This window comes from Caretta caretta, chromosome 3, assembly GCF_965140235.1.
Source record: "Caretta caretta isolate rCarCar2 chromosome 3, rCarCar1.hap1, whole genome shotgun sequence".
Taxonomy (NCBI): Eukaryota; Metazoa; Chordata; order Testudines; family Cheloniidae; genus Caretta; species Caretta caretta.
In genome coordinates, this window is record NC_134208.1 from 156,011,339 (window position 1) to 156,036,204 (window position 24,866).

The following is a 24,866-nucleotide window of genomic DNA, read 5'->3' on the forward strand; positions in this document are numbered from 1 at the left end:
ATGTTGTCAGCTGGTGCTAAACTAAGCTTAAATTAGAGAGCAAAGGGGGCTAATAGGCCGGAACAGTTATTAGCTATGCCAATCCTCTCCACTCGGGATCTTTTAACCTAGGGGAACATATTTTTTGTTAATGAAGGTTCAATGTAAAATAATTGGTATAAGGGCCTTTTCCACTTAAAAAGAAACCAATATTAACTCACTGCACTTCAAAACATTTCCTTTATTTTTATAGCACAGAGTACATGTTTAACACTCTGGGTAAGAAATCAGCAAAAACCATTTTGAATAAATATTTACACTCTTAGTATACACATATATACAGAGAGAGAGAGCGTATATTCACACCTATATACATATAAACTCTGGGTTACTTTACAGCAGTAAAAAAATCTTACAAAAGCTAATACAATGTTATAAAACTCTTTGGTGCCAGGAATGTTGGATTTATGTGCAAAACAATAGCCAGGTAGGCTGTCAACACTGTTACTACACTGCACGTCATGGCCACTCAGAACCTCATGCAGCAACAAGACTAAGAACATTAGAATGGCCATACTGGGTCAGATCAATGGTCCGTGTCGCCCAGTATCCTGTCTTCCAACTGTGGATGGTGCCAGAGGGAGTGATGCTTCAGCTGGAGTGAACAGACAGGGCAATTATCGAATTGTCCAGTCCCAACTTCTGGCAGTCAGTGGCTTAGGGACACCCAGAGCATAGGATTGCTTCCCTGACCATCTTGGCTGAAGAGCCATTGATGGACCTATCTTCCATGACCTTATCTAACTTTTTTAACCCAGTTATATTTTGGCCTTCACAACATCCCCTGCCAGTGAGTTCCACAGGTTGACTGTGTTGTGTGAAGGAGTACTTCCTTATGTTTGTTTAAAACCTTCTGCCTATTAATTTCATTGGGTGACCCCTGGTTCTCATCTTATGTGAAGAGATAAATAACATTTCCTTATCACTTTCTCCATATCAGTCATGATTTTATAGACCTCTATCATATCCCCATTCGTCATGTCTTTTCTTAGAAGAACAGTCCCATTCTTTTTAATCTCTCCTCATATGGAAGCTGTTCCATACTCCTAATCATGTTTGCCCTTCTTTGTACTTTTTCCAATTCTAATTCATCTTTATTTGAGATGAGGTGACCAGAACTGCATGCAATATTCAAGATGTGGGCGTACCATGGATTTATATATTGGCATTACATATTTTATGTCATATTACCTATCCCTTTCCAAATGGTTCCTAACATTGTTAGCTTTTTTGACTACAGCTGCAGATGTTTTCAGAGAACTAGCCACAATGACTCCAACATCATCTTGAGCTAATTTTGACCCCATCATTTTATATGTATAGTTGGGATTATGTTTTCCAATGTGCATTATTTTGCATTTATCAACACTGAATTTTATCTGCCATTTTGTCCATTCACCCAGTTTAGTGAGATCCTTTTGTGATTCTTTGCTTTGGACTTAACTATCTTGAGTAATTTTGTATCATCTGCAACTTTACCACCTCATTGCTCACCCTTTTTTCCAGATCATTTATGAATATGTTGAACAGCAGTGGCCCCAATACAGATCCTTGGGGACTCCGCTATTTACCTCTCTCTATTGTGAAAACTGACTGTTTATTCCTACCCTTTGTTTCTGGTCTTTTAATTAGTTACTGATCCATGAGAGGACCTTCCCTCTTACCCCTTGATGAGAACATAGACTCTTCTTCTCCAAATGCTCATTACCCCCCTACGTAAGCTAAAAGATAATCTCTTAGCTATAAGTAGTATAGGTTCTATGACACACACTTGAGCCATCAGATTCTATCCAAGAGAGGGCAGTAGTATAAATACACACTAGTCAGTTCATGACAACACATTCAGGCCAGCTCCAAAATTCTGCATAAGTTGTGTGTGTTTTCATTTGCCAGGGAGTTTCCTCCCTAATGTCCAAGACAGTGCTAGGAAAGCCCCTGAGTTAACATGTCAGCACATGCATCACATCCTCAAGGGTAAGTGGTTTTCAAGACAAAAGGCCTTATTGGTCTTCCTAGCCAGTTAGCACATACACTATACTGCCTCTAGCAGGACATGCATTGCTCCTGGTGAGTGGACTAGCAAAGTGCTCTTCCAGATCATTGGATTCCTGGACATTCTCTGCCAGCAGAAATCTTTTTGCAGAGGATATATCTACCAGCAACTTTTCTCCTCCTTGTAGTGCTATTAATCTTGGGCCAGGGCAGGACATGGTCCTTGGAAAACATAAGTAAACACTTTTTGATAAACCCGCCATTTGTAGAATATCGATGACAGGAAATTTTAACATAAGGCCTTAAGTGAGAGAGGAAATGAAATTACTTAGTAATAACTGAATGGAATAAATGCTATTATTGAGGTCTTTTGCCTTGTCATTGGTGGAGAATGGCACGGTTTCAGTGTATTAAAAAGAAGACAGAGGAAGGATGTCTTGTGGTTAAGGCACTTGATTAGGACTCAATAGGTCAAGGTCCCATTCTCAGCTTTGCCACCGACTTCCTATGTGATCTTCTACAAGTCATTTAATCTCTCTGTGCCTCAGTTCCTCCTCTGTAAAACTGGTGGGTGAGGATAAAAATCATTTGTGTATGTGAAATGCTCAGATACCATAGTGTTGAGAGCCAGAGAAAAATCTATAAATAAGGGGTAGAATTTTACAGGGTTCTCTCCCCCTCCTCCCCCCCAGATATTACATTGTCCAAATCACAGTTGGAAAGAGGTCCAGTATTAGTTAAAAAGCTGCATACTAGTTATAAAGGGGACCCTAATCCTTTGATCAAAGATGAGTAAATACAGAATGTGTTACAAAACATGAACGAGCTTTTGTGTCAAAACCTAGAGGTCCAATAGTCTGAAAATACCCAATTGTTTTAAAAAATATACATATTGTGAAGGATTTTGGACGAAAGCCGTGGAGTCTTGGATCCAAAAAGAGTTGCTATTTCACTTGATCTAAGAAAGGGAATTCTCATACTTAGATGTTGGCGCTGCCTACCAATATCCTCTAGCTGCTTGACGGTGCCCAATCCAGCTGCCATTTAAGTCAACAGGGGTCCTTCCAGAATCTTCAGTGGAAGTGGGATAAATTCCATCTTAATTCATGGATCAAAAGGAGAACAGACCTTCCTGTGGGAGAATAGGATATGTAAAATGTGCAGTCATGTAGGTGCTCTTGGCTGATTAGGTATTACAATGTTTCTCTAAGAAGGATTAAGGTTCTTGTTCTGGGAACTAGAAGTGATGAGATTACACAATGGTTAAACGTATGTAATAAGATCAAAACCTCTCTGCAGGAGGAATGTATCTTCTTCTATTTTAAAAAAACAACAACTTTATTTTTTATTAACTGGACTTGATTTTATTCCCTGCATGCCCATGGAACACAGAGGGTAAAGTCCTGGCTACACTTAGTCAGCGGGAGTTTTGTCATTGATTCCAATGGCGTCAGGTTTGATTTAAAACAGAAGCTTTGAATAAATGTCATGTCACCTAATGTTAATTTCTGCACCTCTGGGACCATTTTAGTTAAATAGTGCAACAAAAGATTTGGCAGCAGGACCCTGTCTTTCTAAAATAGTACTAATCTGACCTGTGTCTTTCCAATATTTTATTGTTTCTGGTACTAAATTTAAGTATTTTAGTAAAATTGTAAAACACCATGAAAGAGAGAAGTAGCTGCCAAGCACCTTGCTGATATTTAATTAGGAAGTCATGGCCAGTTTGGGTTTGCAGGTGCAATTATATTGTACTTATTCCTCTTTGATATGGTCTGAAGCCATACTTTGGAGCCTGGGACTAAGATATTTAATCACACGAGGATCCTCTGCCTTGAGCCATACCGTCCATCTTCCAAGCAGATTGTATTGTCACTCGCTGTGGAGCCCCTGGCCCACAATGTAGAGTTCAGGATGAGAAGCAGACCTGCTGGATCCCTTGAATTCAGAGAAGCATGTACTGTTCCAGGAATCACTCTCCTTTCTAGGACTCTCCTCCATGCTGCAGATAGAAAAGAGGATTAAGAAAAGAGGCTAATGAACCATGTCCTTTTTTAAAACGCTAAGGAGAGCATGTTAACCCATTAAAACGAAATGCAGCAAGGCATTCTGCAAAGACCTTCCTCCAATTCAGCTGTTTAGTACAGTACAGGTTTTCTTTCTGGTCCCTGTTTCCTGATGCCAAGTACATTGTAATCTTCTCCCACTGAAAATCTGTTGGGAGCCAAACATTGTAATATGTGACCGCATGAAAGCTACTGTGATGTGTTTGAATGTACAGATGGACAAACAGAGTCACTTACAATGAGAGAAGGGTCTGAGCTACAAAGCTGGGATCCAGATCCCCAAAAGGGAAGTTTCTATAGATATCTTATCATAGATACTTATTAGACCTCCCCCCCACCATTATTGTAGTAACTGATTGCCTCATGATCTTTAATGGTGTTTAACCTCTATGCAGCTGGAATTACTATCCCGATTTACATAGGGGGAACTGAGGCACAGGGAGGCTAAGTGATTTGCCCAAGGTCACATAGGAAGTCTGTGGTGAAGCAGGGACTTAGACCCAGGACTCCTGTGTCCTAGGCTAATGCTCTAACCACTGGATTGTCCTGCCTCTCTGTTGTGGTGGAACTAGTGCTAGATTGGTACTGGATGAATAGATTTAGCCAAGTGTATAAATAGAGGATTACGCATGAAGTTCTTATCCAGATCCAAACTTCCCCAAAGTCTGGGAGGATTCATATCCAAAGTTTTGCTTTTGGTCCTGTGTCACTGAATCAGTTCCTCTTCTTTTCTCTGAATTGAATGAAATCCAAATAGCTTTTATTTTAAGCTTCCTTCCATCTCAGCTGTTCCCATGGGGGAGGGTTTTAATCTGAGAGCAACAGTACAACCGAAATACTATTTTTTACTATACACACATGCAGACAAATCCTGCTAAGGATTAACAGGATTTGCCCGAGCAAAGTGTCATGCAAGGTATGCCTTGAAAACATGCCCACCAGGGTTGATTGTTACCCAAAGGTCAGGCTTAGAAAAGACCAAAGTAGCTCTGTACATCTACCTGTCCAAATCACATTGAGTTGTCGTGGCTTGGATACTGAAACCTAAACCCATGACTCTTGGTACTTATAAAGTAACAGTAGCTGTGCAGAGCTCTAGCTGCAGCTGTAACTGGGGCTAGTGACATGTTTAAGATTTTATCTTGATACCCTGCAGAGCTTTAAATGGGAGGTTTATACACTTGGAGGGAAGGCATTCACGGTTTTCTAATGCAACACTGGGAATGCAGGAAGACTAGCAGAGTTTCATATAAGAGTGGCCTACAATTTACAGGGCCCAAAGCTATTGATGCTCAGAATGCAATGGTGTAGAGGTAAAAAAAGAAGTGAGTAAACTAATCGAAGCTAAACTCCCCATTCCCTAAATGAAAAGTGAGTACACTCCATTTACGTGTATTAACCCTCATCCTCATCTATATGACTGGCAGAATGTGATGAAAGTTACCTCTCCCTCTGGTCCTGCTGCTGAACAGGGAAACTGGGCTGTCGAGATGAATTGCTGGGTCACCACAGGATCCCATGTGGTTGTTTGTATTTGCTTCTGCCTAGGGCCAAGCCTGGCAGCCTAACTACAGCAAAAGGAAAATTACCAAAGTGCGGAGAAATGGAAGGAAAAATCCCCAAAAATGCATAGAGGTCTCAGAAATGGGGTAAATCATTGATTTTCCAACGCTTTTGTGTGGATTACTTAATAAGAGAGAAATCTTGTGGATCCATCTCCCCCTCTCCTACCTAGTTCACCAACTAATTAGTGATAGCAACCTCTAATAATGTAAAATATCTCTTCCCAACATAATAACATTGTGATTTTAATGTCCTACGGGCTCTCCAGGACAAGAGGCATGCTCTTATTAGAAAACTGAGGCTCTCTCCTTTCGACAGTAAAAGTTCCCCCATTTCTGTCTCTCTACGATCTCAAGATTTCACATGTTAAACCTGTTGCTGGTCCAGCACTTTACTGTCTGTCTGGGAATCAGGACAATGTAATTCTGGGGAGGAAAAAAAAAACCACATTGCTCTGGAGGAGGGAAAGGAGGAACATTTTTGTGGCATGTTTCACTATAGAACCTGGCAATATGTAGCTGCCTTAAGGCTTTGGAATGTGAGAATACAGTATTATATATCCACTGAAATGTCTAATGGTTGAATGATTAACCCTTAGGCCCTTGTAAAATACCTGAGGTTTGATCAGTTTCCTAAATTCAGTGCAGTCAGTTTTTTTTGGTTAATAACAAGCTGGTAGGGGGTGCTGTACTGAAGAAGACAGAGTTTCTACTTGCTGAGAGGCAGGCTGGGTCAGGTCTCTTGCCTACAGTGAGCCCTTGGTGGCTCCACTTCCCCCTGGAAAGTAACCCCTGTTCTGGTCTGCACTCCCAATGTGCCCTGCCTCCCTCTGCTGCCACTTCCTGTCCCTTCTCAGAGGCTGGCAGCCATCACAGGAGGTAGCTGTGCACATCAGGAGGCCATCCAGGTGTGGAGAGGAGCTGGCAGATCCCAGAATAAGTCTATGCAGAGAAGGAGGCTGGCAGCGAAAACAAGTCAGCCTGCTGGGAGAAGGCCACTGCTGGTTCTCATCAGGGAGAGGGTGGCCAGGGGTGTGGAAGGGCCCTTGTTAGGCTTGGTGAGGAGAGGAAATGGAAGGTGGAGGGAATGGAAAGGAGAGGGTTAAAAGAAATTTACCCGCAGCTGGGCCTGCAATATGAACTTCCCCAGAATTTGAGGGTGTTGGGATCCAGGGTATGGTGCAGGCAGATGCCTAGTACTGACATTTGAAGGGTGAAGTTTTTTGAATTTTTTCTTCTGTTTGGGGAATGAAATGAGAAGCTGAGGCAGCCTTGTATGGCTAATGAGCTCTGAGGAGAGTGATGAATCAGAGCATACTGTACTGTTGATGAAAATGTGAGGGCTATGAGTCAGTACCTGTGCCTCAGCATGCCGAGGCTCTGATCAGTGGAACCCATTATATTTCAGTATCCTAGAGCATGAAGTGGTGGGCAGTGATACTGGGTACTTCAGCGGTGGGTAATATTCAGTGGGCAGATTCCTAAAACATCTGGCATCTGTCTGTGTCACCATGCATGCTATTATGGCTCTGATATGTATATTATGAAATTCAAAGCAGTGTCTATAAAGCTGGGGCTGGGCAATTTATTTTATTTATTTTAAACCTAGAAAAAACATTGCATCTTAAATCAGTCCAAGCTGTAAATAATGGGCTACCTCACCCTGGTATATATCTGTAGTAACTCAGTGGAATTACTCTGGATATACATTGATGTAAACGGAGAGCTGAACTGGGCTCAATAAATATTTCATTCTCCCAAAATGACTAAAGAAATTGATAGATAGTTCAGAGTCACAAAATATAAAATATTTCATGAAAAGGATGATTCTTTTAATGGTTTATTGCAGTGTCTTTTTATATTATCATTTGTGCTGTGGCAAACTGGAACACATAGATAATATGCAGTGCTGAAGCAGAAATTAACTAACAATTTATAATAGGCTGTTTTTAAAATTCATCTATAAAACTGCCAGCACTTTCTTCTCATGAGGTTTGACATAAAGCCTTTTTGAAAACATTTATTCCAGCTAACAGACATTGGAATATACCATGCTGATTTCAAACTGTACATAAAAAAAAAAAAGGTGTCCTTTAGGAGATGAAATTTGCTTAGAATGTCAGAGTAGAATGTATAATAAAACAGAGTGTAGGATGCAAAACTATTAGCATTTGTGGAAGACTTCGTCATTGTTTTATTTTGGTAATGATAACCTGTGATATCATTCACAGTACAGGAGAGAAGTTGGGAGCTGACTCTGTTTTTCTGGGATCTATCTGGATTCAGTTGCCAAGCTCATTCCTGTGCTGATGACACAGTTGCGTACACACACACAAAATGCAGAGCTGGTCTTGCAAATATTTATTCAAATGAGTAGTCCAACTGACTTCAGGAGGACTGCTTGCATGAGTAAAAACTACTTGCATGAGAGGCTCAATTCTTTTGTGTATCTTAAAGCTTAATTAGCTTAAAGGTACTAAGATGGGGAAAATTAGAACAACATTTTGCACTTACATGCCATTTAATGATTGCAAAATATTTTGCCAAGAATATATTTAGTGTCATAGGCTCTCTTGTGATTTCAGATAGAGGTTTACCCACTTTGTGGTTGAGTAAATTAAAGAGTAGGGAGGTTAAAGGCCAAATTTTTCAAAAGTTGCCACCGATTATGGGTGACTCAATTGTTGCGTGCCCATCATGTGACCTTTAGGGCCTGATGTTTTTCAGAACAGCTGAGCAATCAGAGCTCCAAGTCCTTGGTAGCCACAGGTGCCTTGTGCCTTTGAAAACCAAGCTCAAATGGTGCATCCATCAACTGAGTCACCCACAATCCGTGACCAGTTTTGAAAAATTAGATGTACATAACTAGCTCAAGGCTTCAAGTAACAATTTTATAAATAGATCTTTACAATTTAAGAGGTCCCCGCCTGCAAATCACCTGTGCTTACTGCTTTGAAATATTTAAACATAGAATTCAACTGCGGAACTGGCTAGTTCAGGGATTGATAATAGGTTGCCAATTCAAATCCAACCTAAATCCTTAGTAATCTAAAGCTGGTACCCTTTGAGCGTTATTTCATATCTTTTGTGAATTGAATATGGTGATCTGCAGTACCCTTCCAAATGGCATTCATTATTACCCTGCTTGCCAGTCTCAGCAGGCAGGACAAACAGTCTTGAATGAGCTGTGGAGAGTGACCTATCTTCTCCACCCTGACAGATGGTCTATTTAGGTCTTGGTTAAAGCAATATTGGTGGGGATGGTGGATGCATTGCTATTCTGCACATAAATAGGACAGTTTTGACTGTATTGAGCGCTCATCAAAAACTGAAAAAACCAAAGCATAAAATACAACCCAAAGTGCTTGACTTAAAGTAGAATGTTTCTCACCTTGCTTGGTTAAGTAGAGGTTCACTGCCAGCTGAGACAGGAGCTGGAAGTCGAAGGTAAACTCCTGGTCTGCGGTCAGAGAAACTTCTCTTTATGAAAGGCTGAGGGTTGGCAGCACTCATAGCCATCCTCCTCTGCTGATCCCCACACTGCCTGAGCAGCACACTGCTTTTCTGGACAAAAGCTGAAACTTCAGGCTGGCCTGCGACCTCTGTAGTGCAGTTGCTAGGTGGTGATGGAGGCTTGGCTTCAAATAAAGAAGGAGTTGCTGGGCAAAATATTGAACGTGCATTACTAGCAATCTTTGATGGAGGAAGCTGTTGCTCATCACCAGAATCCAAACTGTTTTGTCGTCCTTTGTGGGACCGCAATGGAGAGGCTGGTGGAGAAGGGGTAGTGCAGAATGGAGGTGGACTTGCCTCTCTGCGCTGAGCAGGTGGGCTTGACAACTTTCGCTGAGCTGGTGGGCTTTGTTTGCGCCCCACTGGAGGGCTAGGCAGTTTTCGTTGGTTTGGTGAAGAAGGCAGCTTCTTTTGCATTGGAGGGCTTGATACTCTGGGGTTAGCTGTGGGACTAGGTTGCCTGTGAGAAGGAGGAAAGCTTGGTTTTACGTGGTTAAAAGTCTGCACGATGTGTCTGGGATATGCAGGTGGACTTGAGAGTCGTTTCTCGGTGGGTGGAGAAGAAGGGGGTGTTCTTGTTGGGGAGATTCTTCTGACAAAAGCTAGACTTTTCTCATTTCTCCCGAGTGAATCAGGATAAATTTGATTTTGGTTTTGCACTGATGCTAAATTTGTGCCAGGCTCTTTACTTTCTGAGCAGTTTCTGTTCTGTGTTGAAACTCCACTGGGATTTTGAAGAGGTATTATTTTATGCGATTGCTTATACAGATCTGCAGCCTCTTTCATTTCATGGTCCCTTTGGGATGCTAATTTACCCTCTTGGCTGTGGATGAACATGTTGGTAGGATTTAGCTCCAATGAATATTTTCTAAATTTGGGGGAGTCCACCCCAGTGTTTCTTAGTACTTTACTGGCAGTCATGTTGGGGCTGTTGATATTTTTACTTGGTAATAAGTCAATGGAATGTAGAGAGGCTTTTATCTTTGGAGAAATGTGCATTCTCTTTGTAGCATGAAGCTCTGTTTTAGCAGGCTTTTTGGCAACCTCTGAAGAGTTCCCTTCCATTATTGTACTTTCTTCAGACTCAGAGAAGTCAAAAGAACTGTCCATTAACATTTCAGGAGGTGGTGGTGGTAGGTTCTCCAAGTCTTCATCCGTTTCTTCATTTGTGTCAGTTCTGCTTAATTCTGCAACAGGTGGAAAGACAGTTGGAAAGTTACAGTGGGATGCACTTGTGTTTGGAAGGGTTATGTCTCCTACTGGTGAAACACGAGGCTTGTGAATTAAAGGTGCCAGTACTCTCTGAAGGGGAATGGTGGGAGGAATCACTGGAAGTCCAAACTTTCTGATGCATTTTATTGGTCCTAAAGTTCTTAAATGTGTAGGTTTCACAAGGCCTTCGGAAGGACTAAAAGTTTCAATAAGTGTCTTGACAGATTTCCGAGGGGCACAGCCACCACTATTCAATTTCTCTATCCCAGGTGGCTCATTTTCTTTCCTGTACGATAAATCCTGTGTGGATACAGAGGCTTTTATAGGCTTCCGTCCCCTTCTCTCATCTGGATGACTGACAGTGTTTTGCTCGGACTTACGTAAAGGGACCTTATCCTGATTAGGCAATATGCTGAAATTTTTAGAGAGGGATGCCTTCAGTTTGTTGGTAGACAATCTGGGTGTAGCATGTTCAGTGCCCTGCAAGTAAGCTGCTGCTCTTGGCTTCAGGATCTCCTGCTTGCCATCTGTTTCTTTGTTCCCATTAAGCTTATAAAATGTTTCTAATCTTTTGTTGAGATCTTTTTGGGTCCTTTGAAGTTCTAAAAGGGTTGGGTCTTCTGCACGGCTCCTGAGGGATTCCTCTGACCTGGACCTTCTTTGTTTAACTGAGGTTTTCCGGCTACCACTTGCTGTACTGGGTCTTGCTGTTAGGGCTGCTTTTCCACCTTCATCTTCTGTCCACTCCTTTCGTCCACATTTAGCTGGGACAAACTTGATTTTTTCACTGATTGCATCTTTCATCTTAAGTATCATCTCTTCAGTCTCTGGATTTTCTATCCTTTTGACGGATGGCCTCCTTGTTTTATCTGTTACTGCAGGTGAAGACATTGGCCTTCTAGGCAGGGTATCCTTCCCCATTTCTGATAGACTTATATTATCACTGTCATCCTCCTCTGGTGTACTCTCTTCCTGTTCATTTGCAGAAGGAGAATCTATTGATTCACAGTCTTTGAAATTTTCACCTTCCTGGGTAGCATCAGACTGGAGGGAATTAAAAGGAGGACTTTTGGTCACATTTGAACATTGGAGCCTGGTAGAAACACTTTCTGGTGTTGCCCCCAGGGAAGAAGTTGCTTCTTTGCTGTGTACAGATGGGTAAAATATATCCTTAAAATGCCTTTCAAGTGCACAGTCATGGGATCTAGTTGTAACAGACAACAATGTGCCATTACACAGATGTTCTCCTGGTATTCTAGTGTGTTTCTGAGATGGATGATCATGTGCACAAGAATCGCAGCTTGTTTGCCTTCCAAGTTTATCAAGGGAATTGAACTCTTTGATAGATTCATTGTCTGCACCAATGCCACTGTCTTCTGAATACAGAGTCCTATCATCATCATGGGCCTGAGGGGAGACCACGGCAGAGGCTTCAAGCAATTTTATTGCCTTTAGCAGGCGTTCATCAAAGCCTTGTTTTGCTTTCAGTTTTTCTTCCAAGTTGCTGGCCGCAGACTGTAAGTAGCTCCATGTCTCCTGCAGGGCACTGGAGGTAAGGGAAGCCACTGTTCCATTTAGCAGCTGCATTTTGTTGACTGTATACTGCAGTAACTGCTGCAACAGGTCTGGCTGCTCTTTTGGATCCCCTTTTCCAGCTGGCCAGGCCAGGTTTCCTCCCACCTCTTTGAGGAGCTCTTCCCCATCATTGGCAATTTCTTCCAAGAGCTGGTTGATTTTATCAAAGTGGAACACTAGAAAGCTCACCAGCTGCTGTAAAAGCAGCTGAGTTTCGGTAGCCTGATTGGCCATACATAGGATAGCTTCATATTTGGAGAGGTTGGGATTTAGGTAGGCATAAGCATTTTGATGAGCCTTAACAAGCTGATCTGGGAAATCTACCTTTTTCTCAGGCTTGCATATAGGTGGAGTGGATTTTTCTTTGGGTTTGCAAAGATGACCCTGTTTCACTGGTTTATGGCTTTTTTGCTTCCTCCTTTTCTTTGGGGTTTGCTTTGCATTGCTTTCATTCTTGTCATCCCAAGTGAAAGCTGTTGCCTCTGATTTGCAGGAGCTTTGCTTTTTGATCTGTATGTCTTCTGCTATATGTTTTTGAGACTCAATCAGTTCAGACATGGCTATTTCAGCCTCTGTGGCTGTCCTCTCAATTTTCTTCTCTTCCTCATAAATCTTGCAAAGAGAGAGATCCTCAGATGATAAATGGAAGTTAACATTTTTGATCAGCTCTGATGTTTTCTCCTCCTTTTCCAGCTGGTGATCTTTCCCCGGAGACCCTCTCTGAGGGAACTTGTCAATATCATAACAAGTGGAGCCTTTGACCAGCAATGGAATTGAGAATGCTTGGTCTCCAGGATCAACAGGCAGGATACTTTTGGGTTTATTCAAAGGATTAGTTCCGGTTTTTGCAACATGGTTAGCAATCTCACTGTGGGAAGGTGTACAGCCCATCCTGTGTCTCTGTCTGGATTTATTTTCTGTTAAAGATATCCAGATGATCAGGTAAAGAATAGAAGACAATAAAACTTACTGTTTCATCCTGTACTGGAACATGTCATTTTTCTCCCAAGGTTTCATCAAGAATTCTCCCAGTTTTGTAGATAGCCTGGTTAATTACAATGAACTTTTCCTACTTCCCAGGATCCTGTCTTAAAAGACCTACACACTGTCCCGTTGTATTTTGTTTCCTTTAAAGCGTTCTTCTATTGGAAACAAACCATGTGAAAGCTGTGTTGGGTTAGTGCTAGTGGATTAAGGGGACGTGCGTACCTTGTTTCTGTCTTGACAGATGTCATGTATAAATAAGATTTTAAGCTCATTAGGTTAATCCGGCATCAGCACACATGCTGCATTTGTAACGGAAGACTTTTTAAAAATACTGTATTGGTAGGCAAATTTGTATTGACGTACTGCAATAGATAGAGTGGAGGGAAAGAAGCTTTCTCCCCTCTCAAATGTTCACCCCCCACCCCCCAAACCCTCTACAACTGGAACTTTGAAATCCAAAGGAAGAGACTGTTTCAGATAATTTCTAGAAGAAACACACTTTAACGGGGGAAAATGCCAATGCACAGACCTTTGCCAGGAGGAAGGGTGACTTTGACAGAATACAGAAGAGCTGGGAGGCACAAGACATAGAATCAAAGAGGTTAGAGTTGAGATGCCTATTAGGTTATCTCATCCAGAAATTCTCAACATTCTTCTACCTGCAAGCCCCAAGACATATGTTCAGAAGTATAATTTGTATGTTCTTACAGAATTGTACATGCCACAATACTCAGTATTCACAGTGATGACCCCACAAGCTAGCAGCATGGCTAACTTCAAGCATTCAAAAATTATGAGTCAGGCCCAAACAATCAGGAGGTTGGCTTAAAAATTATGAGATCTTGAAAAATTAAGAAATGTGGGGACCTTTTAATTTACCTTCCAGTGTCTGAGTGTTTAGGGATCAAATTTTCAAACTTTTCTTTGCAATCATGATGGCTAGAAACTTACTTTTTTTTTTTTTTTTTTTTAAGTGAAGCCTGAGATTCTCATAATCACATTACTTCAGGAGACAAGGATTTAAGGAAAACAAACAAGCAAAACCAAATTTCAATACTGGTCTAGAAACATGAGGCCCAATTCTGCAACCCATTTGAGAACTATTGATCAAACCATCTCCCCGGACTGTTCCCTTTTCATTTGTTGATACAATTACAAATAAAATAAAATAAAATATAAAAAACTCCTCAAACTAACAGCCAACCACCGCCACCACCATCAGACAAACACCAACAATCCATTTCTTAAAGAGAAATCAAACCAAGAAAGAAGGAATTAAAACTCCATCATAAAACAGCAGATTGTTTAATTTTTTAAAGATGGTTTCTCAAGGGTGCTCTGTAAAGCATAATTTAGAAAGAAAATTCTCCCCAACCTTATGTTAAGACTAAGGCTAAATGGATTAAGATTATTTTTTTGTTTTTACCTTCCAAACACAGCTTTCCTAGAGAAGGCAGCCATCTCCCAGTGTAATAAGGAATGGAAAAGGCACTTGCCACCCACTCTAATTACTGTGTAGCATTAGGCTGCTTTATGCTGACAGAGCCAATCATCTCCCTCTAGCAGTGTGATCGCTAACCGTCTGGATGCAGCTATCTAATCTATCTGATTTCTAATAAAACTCTTCAAGTTGCCAGGTGCATGTAATGCTCTCAGACTTTAATGAATGAGTTGTATAGGATTCACTACTGTTAAGGACAAATGCTTTCAACGTTTGTATCCTTATGGACAGAGAAGACTTTAAAGAGCATGAGCTGTGTAAACAAGCTTTGTTGCAAAAGTCTAAGCTGACCCCTAAAGGGCATAGGAGAAAGGTTCAGGGAGTTCGGAAAAATGAGGGCATGACTTATGCTAAGGTTTCACTTCAAATTAGGGGTTATGTAAGAAAACTGGAAACTGGCTGGGGGTTACCATGGTTGATGAGGCCTATGAATTAATGAATTTAGAACAATTTTATAAACTGCCACCCTTACCTAAAATCAGGGTGAGCAGACAAAGATCCTAGGCATTTAACGATAACAGGGTAATTGGCAGACTGATATGTGCATAGTCAGCCAGGGTTTGATAGAAAACTAAATAGGGATGAAATGGAATCCGAGGACAGGGATCAGGCCCATGCAGAAACCCATGACTAGAGGGAGGGAAAACACCTCTAAGAAGCTTTTTTTGATGGGGGGGAGAAAGCGGTGTTCCATATGTGGCCGGTGGGGTTACTTTGCTTGAGATTGCCCTGTCCAGGCCTTGAGGCCCAATGCAGTGCTGGAAAGGCCAGCTTCCCCCGACCTCAAAGAGTTACCTGTGTGATTAAACCTCTGGAGGGAGGGAGCCACCCACCCAGTGCACCTGCCCAGTGCACCCAGGGCATATAATGTTCCTGCTGACACATTCACACCCCAAACCACTGCCCACATGCCATGCTGCACCCTCCTGGGTACTGATCCCTCAGATGGCCAATGAGAGTGGAAGGTGGTGGTCAGTGGGGAAATGTTTATTGGATGGAGGGATACTGGCACTGCTAAGACTATGGTTAAGCCCCATGTTGTAATACCCATCAAATGCTCTGTATGTGAAATCTGGGTTATAGTTCCTTGTGTAAAAGCCTTCACTTTACCTACAGTAGCACTTTCTATACAGACACAGGAAGGGTCAGAGGTGCTGGCTGTAGGTGTATTGTCAGATTTCCATATTATTTGCTATTATGGCTTTAAAAGCAGAATGGGTGAATCAATACCCCTTCGCTCCAGACCGGCAAGGGACTGTGTCAGCCAAAATGCAGATGGAGTAGCTGACAGGGAGGAGGGGGTGGGAGGCTGGGGTAGATTCCCCTGCCAGTATCCAAAAGGAAGAGTATGCAGACAAATACATGAGGAGAGAGGGGATGAGACTGCCTCCTTCTCCTGGGAAGTGCCAAGAGCTACTGACTTAAAGGGAAATTCTCTTGAATCCTGAAGCACGGGCCAGGGGTGTAAGTTCGCTGCCAGTGTCTACCCTTCCCAGAGAACTAAAGGCAGTATAGAGCATGGTGAGGACAACATCTCCAGCCAAAAGTAGAGATACTGAGGAAGCTGCGTTGCACTGCCAAATCTATAAAAAGAAAAGGAGTACTTGTGGCACCTTAGAGACTAACCAATTTATTTGAGCATGAGCTTTTGTGAGCTACAGCTCACTTCATCAGATGTATACCATGGAAACTGCAGCAGACTTTATATACACACAGAGAATATGAAACAATACCTCCTCCCACCCCACTGTCCTGCTGGTAATAGCTTATCTAAAGTGATCAACAGGTGGGCCATTTCCAGCACAAATCCAGGTTTTCTCACCCTCCACCCCCCCACACAAATTCACTCTCCTGCTGGTGCAAGCCCATCCAAAGTGACAACTCTTTACATAATCAAGTCGGGCTATTTCCTGCATAGATCCAGGTTTTCTCACATCCCTCCCACCCCCATACACACACAAACTCACTCTCCTGCTGGTAATAGCTCATCTAAACTGACCACTCTCCAAGTTTAAATCCAAGTTAAACCAGAACATCTGGGGGGGGGGGTAGGAAAAAACAAGAGGAAACAGGCTACCTTGCATAATGACTTAGCCACTCCCAGTCTCTATTTAAGCCTAAATTAAGAAGCAGCTGTTCTATCTTGGGGCCTCTCCTTCTGCCCCTCCACCCCCACGAACATGATACAGTTCTGTGGTGACCTAGAATCCTATTTTTGACGTCTCCGTCTCAAGGAATATTTCCAAAATACCTCTGAACAACATACTAATCCACAGAGATCTCCCTGCCAACACTACAGAAAGAGGGATTCTAGATGGACTCCTCCTGAAGGTCGAAACAGCAGACTGGACTTCTACATAGAGTGCTTCCGCCGACGTGCACAGGCTGAAATTGTGGAAAAGCAGCATCACTTGCCCCATAACCTCAGCCATGCGGAACGCAACGCCATCCACAGCCTCAGAAACAACTCTGACATCATAATCAAAAAGGCTGACAAAGGATGACATGTTGTCATCATGAATAGGTTGGAATATGAACAAGAGGCTGCTCGGCAGCTCTCCAACACGAGTTTCTACAAGCCATTACCCTATGATCCCACTGAGAGTTACCAAAAGCAACTACAGCATTTGCTCAAGAAACTTCCTGAAAAAGCACAAGATCAAATCCGCACAGACACACCCCTGGAACCCCGACCTGGGATATTCTATCTACTACCCAAGATCCATAAACCTGGAAATCCTGGGCGCCCCATCATCTCAGGCATTGGCACCCTGACAGCAGGATTGTCTGGCTATGTAGACTCCCTCCTCAGGCCCTACGCTACCAGCACTCCCAGCTACCTTCGAGACACCACTGACTTCCTGAGGAAACTTCAATCCATCGGTGATCTTCCTGATAACACCATCCTGGCTACTATGGATGTAGAAGCCCTCTACACCAACATTCCACACAAAGATGGACTACAAGCCGTCAAGAACACTATCCCCGATAATGTCACGGCTAACCTGGTGGCTGAACTTTGTGACTTTGTCCTTACCCATAACTATTTCACATTTGGGGACAATGTATACCTTCAGATCAGCGGCACTGCTATGGGTACCCGCATGGCCCCACAGTATGCCAACATTTTTATGGCTGATTTAGAACAACGCTTCCTCAGCTCTCGTCCCCTAAAGCCCCTACTCTACTTGCGCTATATTGATGACATCTTCATCATCTGGACCCATGGAAAAGAAGCCCTTGAGGAATTCCACCATGATTTCAACAATTTCCATCCCACCACCAACCTCAGCCTGGTCCAGTCCACACAAGAGATCCACTTCCTGGACACTACAGTGCTAATAAACAATGGCCACATAAACACCACCCTATACCGGAAACCTACTGACTGCTATTCCTACCTGCATGCCTCCAGCTTTCACCCTGACCACACCACACGATCCATCGTCTACAGCCAAGCTCTGCGATACAACCGCATTTGCTCCAACCCCTCAGACAGAGACAAACACCTACAAGATCTCTGTCAAGCTTTCTTACAACTACAATACCCACCTGCAGAAGTAAAGAAACAGATTGATAGAGCCAGAAGAGTTCCCAGAAGTTACCTACTACAGGACAGGCCTAACAAAGAAAACAACAGAACGCCACTAGTGGTCACCTTCAGCCCCCAACTAAAACCCCTCCAACGCATTATTAAGGATCTACAACCTATCCTAAAGGATGACCCAACACTCTCACAAGTCTTGGGAGACAGGCCAGTCCTTGCCTACAGACAGCCCCGCAACCTGAAGCAAATACTCACCAACAACCACATACCACACAACAGAACCACTAACCCAGGAACTTATCCTTGCAACAAAGCCCGTTGCCAATTGTGCCCACATATCTATTCAGGGGACACCATCACAGGGCCTAATAACATCAGCCACACTATCAGAGGCTCGTTCACCTGCACATCCACCAATGTGATATATGCCATCATGTGCCAGCAATGCCCCTCTGCCATGTACATTGGTCAAACTGGACAGTCTCTACGTAAAAGAATAAATGGACACAAATCAGATGTCAAGAATTATAACATTCATAAACCAGTCGGAGAACACTTCAATCTCTCTGGTCACACAATCACAGACATGAAGGTCGCTATCTTAAAACAAAAAAACTTCAAATCCAGACTCCAGCGAGAAACTGCTGAATTGGAATTCATTTGCAAATTGGATACTATTAATTTAGGCTTAAATAGAGACTGGGAGTGGCTAAGTCATTATGCAAGGTAGCCTGTTTCCTCTTGTTTTTTCCTACCCCCCCCCCCCAGATGTTCTGGTTTAACTTGGATTTAAACTTGGAGAGTGGTCAATTTAGATGAGCTATTACCAGCAGGAGAGTGAGTTTGTGTGTGTATGGGGGTGGGGGGGGATGTGAGAAAACCTGGATCTATGCAGGAAATAGCCCAACTTGATTATGTAAAGAGTTGTCACTTTGGATGGGCTAGCACCAGCAGGAGAGTGAATTTGTGTGGGGGGGTGGAGGGTGAGAAAACCTGGATTTGTGCTGGAAATGGCCCACCTGTTGATCACTTTAGATAAGCTATTACCAGCAGGACAGTGGGGTGGGAGGAGGTATTGTTTCATATTCTCTGTGTGTATATAAAGTCTGCTGCAGTTTCCACGGTATGCATCTGATGAAGTGAGCTGTAGCTCACGAAAGCTCATGCTCAAATAAATTGGTTAGTCTCTAAGGTGCCACAAGTACTCCTTTTCTTTTTGCGAATACAGACTAACACGGCTGTTCCTCTGAAACCTGCCAAATCTATGACACCCACCCCAAGGTGGGAAATGCCCTAGTAAAGGGTACAACTGCTGCCTGGGAGATGACTAAGGTAACCACAGCCAGGAAGGAGGGGGGACGACTTCCCACAGTCTCTGACTGCCTGATAGCCTGCAAAAATGTAAAAGACCCTAATCCGAGTCAAGCCACACACCTTGACTCTGTGTGTGTGGAGCAAAAGGCCACCACAGTGGGGTGGGTGATCAATACTCTTCTTCCCCCAGAGAAGCTGGGATTAGGCCACCCTCTATCCACCCTCTGCCTTCCAGGCAGCCTTGAAAAACCCTGGTCTGTGTGGAGAGAGAAGCAGGTTTCCACCCAGGACAGGTGACTGCTGGGAGCCAAGGGTGGGTGCCCTTGCTGAACCACAGAGGGGAAATACAGGCGCCGTTGCCCTGAACTGTGACCACAACATCTATATTTAGGTGCCTAACACTTTCAGTTATAAAATCTGCTTGTAACCTTTCTTTGAGAAGCAGTAATGGCGCCATTGTTTGCAGCAGGCATTTGATATTTGGCAAGGAGAAAGCCCTGGGGCCAGAAAAGAACCTTTTCTTAATCCGGTGAAATTCCATTCAGGTTTGGCCAAGATATAAACTTTTAAAAATTACTATTTCCCTTCCGTTGCTTACTTTCATGATAATTTTAGCAGCATGCTAAAATAAGAGCTGAAGGTGGACATTCTAATCTGGGCTCACGCTGAAACCGTGACTGCTGTCACAGCAACACACACTTCTTAGTAAGGTAACACCAGGAGTGCAAGTAGGGTGGTACTCTCCAGTACACAGTACCAGCAAGAGATTTTTAGCAGGTACGGAGTACTGGAAAGACTTGGGGGGAGGCTAATTGTCTCCCCCCACCCCTGGCCCGAGCTGGGGTGGAGCTGCACTCTGCTCCTTAAAGGAGCAGAACGTGCCTAGGGAGGGCATTCGTTCTTTATATGGGTTTAACAGCACAATACGTAGGCTAACAAACTTAAACAAAGGCTTTGTTTATGTTTGTTAGCATATATATTGTGCTGTTAAGTTGATCAGGAGCCCTCAAGAGGGAGAGGGGGGACAGAAGGTGTTTATACAGTGTTTTTGATTCCTGCTCTAGCCTCTGAACTATGAACATATGCTGATGGCAGCATTCCAACCAAGGGACTGAGGACTTTAAGGTAATCTGGAGCCTTCATATTTTCTTGATCCTTTGCAGATGGACTTATGAGTTGGATATGGTACAAAGACTGTTCTAGCCTCATTGATTGCTCATTTCTCCCTTGCAATGGACAAAGATCAGATGTCTGCTGACTTTCTCACAAGAGTCAGCAGCCTTTGATATCTGTGATATAAGCAGTGTAGCCCTTGCTTGAGTGGTTTTGTTCTTTCCTCACCAAATGTCAAAGCCTGTTCCCATTGAACTCAATAGCAAAACTTCATTTGATTTCAATGGGAACAGGATTTGGCCCCAAGAGATCACAGCATGTGATTTTGGTCAATTGCTTATCTATCCAGAGACAGTTCTCAGGCACGTTCTGCCAGGCTGATTTTGATTGCCCCTCCTGTATGTTATGCTGAGGAAAATAATAAAACACTTTGGGCTGTAGTTCTATCAAGATGCACATGGCACACACAGTTCTATGCCTCTTTTCCATCAAACCCAGATGGCGCAGCATCTTTGCTTTCCTAGTGCCTGGTGGAGAGCAATACTTAGGCCTTGTCTATGCTGCCACTTTACAGCACTGAAACTTCCTCGCTCGGGTGAGGGTAGCTAGTCCCCTCATGGGGGTGGTTTTTTACAGTGCTGGGAGAGCAGTCTCCCACCACTGGTGCCGTGACTATACAGCCACGTTAAAGCACTGCCGTGCTTGTGTCCCTCCCATGAGTGCAGTACCATCAAGAAATGATTTCTGCTTGCACCACTGGGTAACACCCAGGAGCTGACAGCTTCTCCAGTAGTGGGGCAGTAGGAATTCAGCCAGGTTACCCCTCAATAAGCTCTCTCCAAACCCTTCACCTGGTTGCAGTTGCCCATCCTCCACTGGAGGAGCACCACATGGAGAAGGAACTCTAGCCACCTACCAGAGAGGGAAGAAAGAGAGTGAACTGAGCCAGGCTGCCCCGATGGCCTTCCAGAGCGTATCCCAGTACAGGGAATGAGATGCTGGGGGCCAATAGTCTTTGACCTTCTGACAGCTAGTGCTGCAGTGCTGAAGAGAGGGGGTGTGGACAGAAATGAGAATAGAAATGTTGGCAGAAGAGAGATTATGTAACACCTTGAAGATGAAGACGAGAAGCTTAAATGTGATTTTACTCTGAAATGTATCTATGTAAAACAACTCCTTACTCAACAGAGCAGCTCACTCATATCTGCTGACTTTGGTGACAAGTGTTCACTGGTTTTTATTTCTAAAAGTCCTGTAGAGCCAACACAGCTCTGGGAGATGGAAATAGATTCTATTCTTTCTTGCACATCATCATCAGCATTGTTTATTAAGTTCCAATCCATTCCACCTGTGCAAACCCAGTTAAAGCAATAGGATAGTAGAGGTACCATTGAGGGCATTATATGAAGAAAATGGAGTTGCACAAGTTTAACTGAAGACAGCTTGTCTGTACAGAATCTTTACTACTGGTGATGGTGCATGACAAAGAAATAATTCATCTTGACTCTCAGATCCTAGGGTGAATTTTCCAGGTTGGCAGCCTGAAACCCACCTCTATCTTTTTTACTTTTAAGCTGAGGAAATTTGATCAGGTACCATTTAGAGACCATAAAAAAGCACCCACTCTTCTATAGAGAATGGCATTTTAACAGATCTGCTCTTCAGAGTAGAACCCAACTTTAAAAAGTTAAGAGAAGGGCATCAGAAAACTTTTAAGAAATCTTTCTCTCTCTCATCAGTAATGTTTTATGACCTTTTTAGGGAATTAATTGCAAAGGAAAGACAGTGGTATATACTGGAGCTTATGTGATTTGCTTGCAGAAACTTAAAGACTACATCAAATACATCTTTATTAAAATAATAGGTTAACAAAATTAGTAAGCATACTCCAAATTTATTTGGTAAATCTACAGAACTGTTGCTTCTTTCCCTTTTGCTCTTCAACTTTTGTAGCAATGTAAATGTGGGGCCTGATCATAGGAGGTATCGAGCACGCATATATCCTATCGTCATCACGTGGAATTGCAGGACGATAACCTCCACTCAGAATCCAGCTTTGCACTTTGCTACCTAGGAGGTAGAATTGCAAGCTCGGGCAGTTAGAGAGCTGCAGTACAGCAAAGGTATCACGTTCTGTGGAAGGTGAGTTAAACATCAAAATTGAAAATAATTTACATGTATCTTTATTACCTTTGGATTGTTCATTCTGTTTTCTTTCTCAGAGCTTCTTGTTGCTAAGCCACCTCTGTGTATTTAAAATCTCCCGTCTATCATAACTAATCTACGCTTTCTGCTTGTTCCAATAGTTAAAACAGTAAATGATGATGGTGGCAGAAATGGAAGTTTCAGGTATTAATTGCATGGAATTGCAAGAAGAGATTAGCTTTACAGATAGACTCCCATGTTCATGCAAATTAAAAAATAAATAAATAAAAGGGCACATCCATATCACCTTTGGTTGTGATTGCATCAGCTCTCACAAACCTAAGCAGGTTTGGGAATCAGAATGTAAGGCGGAAGATTTCCAAGGAAAACCCAGATTCTGTAGGAAGAGATATTGGTGATTCAACAAACAGCATTCTTCTAAGTACTAAACCAGTGTCCTAGCATGAAGTTAGGGAACACAGTTCTGGTGATGGTGCCATCTTTTGAATATGGTGTAAAAATAAGGTCCTGACTTCATGTGGCTGTGAAGGATCCCAGAGGTCTGTTTACTCTTATGTCTTCACCAAATTCCAGTATGAACAATTACCTATTGCTTCCCTAAGTTCCCCTGGAGTTTCAAATAAGTTCAATGTTGTTCTTCATTTCCTATCCTAAACTTCTATGGAGAGTGGCTGTGCTTGGTTAAAGTTACCACATTTTACCCCATATAAAGGTATGTTTCTGTAATTTAAGTTTTTCTTTCACGTAGATACTAGCATTCATGGGAGCAAGGAGTTCGGGGTAGAAATACCCAGATTCTGCACTGTGAGAAGTAAAGTAATATTTTAATTAACAAAATGCAGTGGTAAACAGAATCTCTCCTTTATATTCCCAGCCTGTTCCTTCTCCTCTCTGATGATCAATGATTCTGCACTCCATTGTTTACAACATCACAATTCACCAAGTGGTAAGCAATTATGATGCTCCAAGCATCAGTCCATAACATCACTAAATGAGCGAGGCAGGAGGAGGCAAGATTGAGAGGGCTTTTATTTGACTACACATCTTGATAAGCAGTGACTGGAAAAGATATCCTGAAAAGGTACATATAGCTAAATAATATTTTTAAAATTATTTAAAATCTTGCTTCTTTTTGCCTGGCTCATATAGTGATGCTATGGCCTGATGCTTGGAGCATCATAATTGTTTACCACTTGGTGAATTGTGATGTTGTAAACAATATATATATAGTGCTGGCCCAAGTTAAGCGTGGATTCTGTAAGGACTTTATCCTGCTCCTCTTCAGGTCTATGGAAAGATTCCCATTGACTTGAATGGTGCAGGATCAAGAGCTAAGAAAGTAGGTTTCTTGTTGCATATGTAATTTAGAGATGACCCAGGATTTAGACTGAGTAGGTTTACAGTGCTGGGTAAGCACCCTTATTCTCCTACTTTCTCTCTTCCAGCTGTAGTGATTAGCAAATGATGTGGAGTCAGGATTCCTGCCTTCTACTCTCATCTCTGCCACTAATTCCTGAGCAATCTTGGGCAAATCACTTTACTTCCCTGTGCTTCATCTTACCCATTTAAAAGTGGTTATAATAATGTTTATGTACCTCACCAGGATGTTGAAGCTTAATTCATTTATGTGTGTAAAGTGCTTGAGATCCTTGCTTTTAAAGTATGATCTAAGTGCATTCTCTCTTCTCCCTTCCCTTTTCCTGTCTCTTTACTTCCTGCTTGCCCCTATTATCCATCCGTCCATGTCTTTTTCTGACTCTTGATATTTATTTTTTTAGGTCTTTAAATATAGAACATTGGTATCAATTCCCGACTTGTCCACAGCTCCAAGCTGTCTAATATGTAGTTATTTAGTGGCTTGTAATTTTCCACTGGCTTTACTTCTCAGCACCAGATCACTGCCGTATACAGTAAGCTCCTTGGTGCCAAAGTACTGGGTGAACCCAGGCAGGTGCAGTTGATTAAACTGACTGAAATGTCCTCGAAGCAATTTTGGATGGTTTCCAACCAATCCATGTCTAGTGTAAACAAGAGACATAATCTGTCTGCGTGTGGAACAGGCCAACAACATTCTAGTGCAGGCTCACGCAAACGCAGTAGATGAAACAGTATCTCACGTCATATTCAGGAGAGCATATTTGCAGATGTGACTTCCAACACACAGTGATATGAAGAGTTGTCTATAAATATCTTTCCTTTTAAAAAATACACATGGGTATATTTTGCAAATGTTAATACTGTTGAAAGATACAGGCTGAAGACACTGTATACAGCATGTC

General features: G+C 42.6%; 1 protein-coding gene across 1 annotated transcript; it reads right to left on the minus strand.

The window, feature by feature from the left end:
- Window positions 1–264: 264 nt before the first annotated feature.
- PCARE (photoreceptor cilium actin regulator) lies at window positions 265–13,101 on the minus strand. Its single transcript, XM_048843420.2, has 2 exons — window positions 9,051–13,101; window positions 265–4,039 (listed from the first exon to the last, which is right to left on the minus strand). The coding sequence occupies exons 1-2, from the start codon at window positions 12,848–12,850 to the stop codon at window positions 3,904–3,906; spliced, it is 3,936 nt and encodes a 1,311-aa protein (XP_048699377.2). The 5' UTR covers window positions 12,851–13,101; the 3' UTR covers window positions 265–3,903.
- Window positions 13,102–24,866: the final 11,765 nt, after the last annotated feature.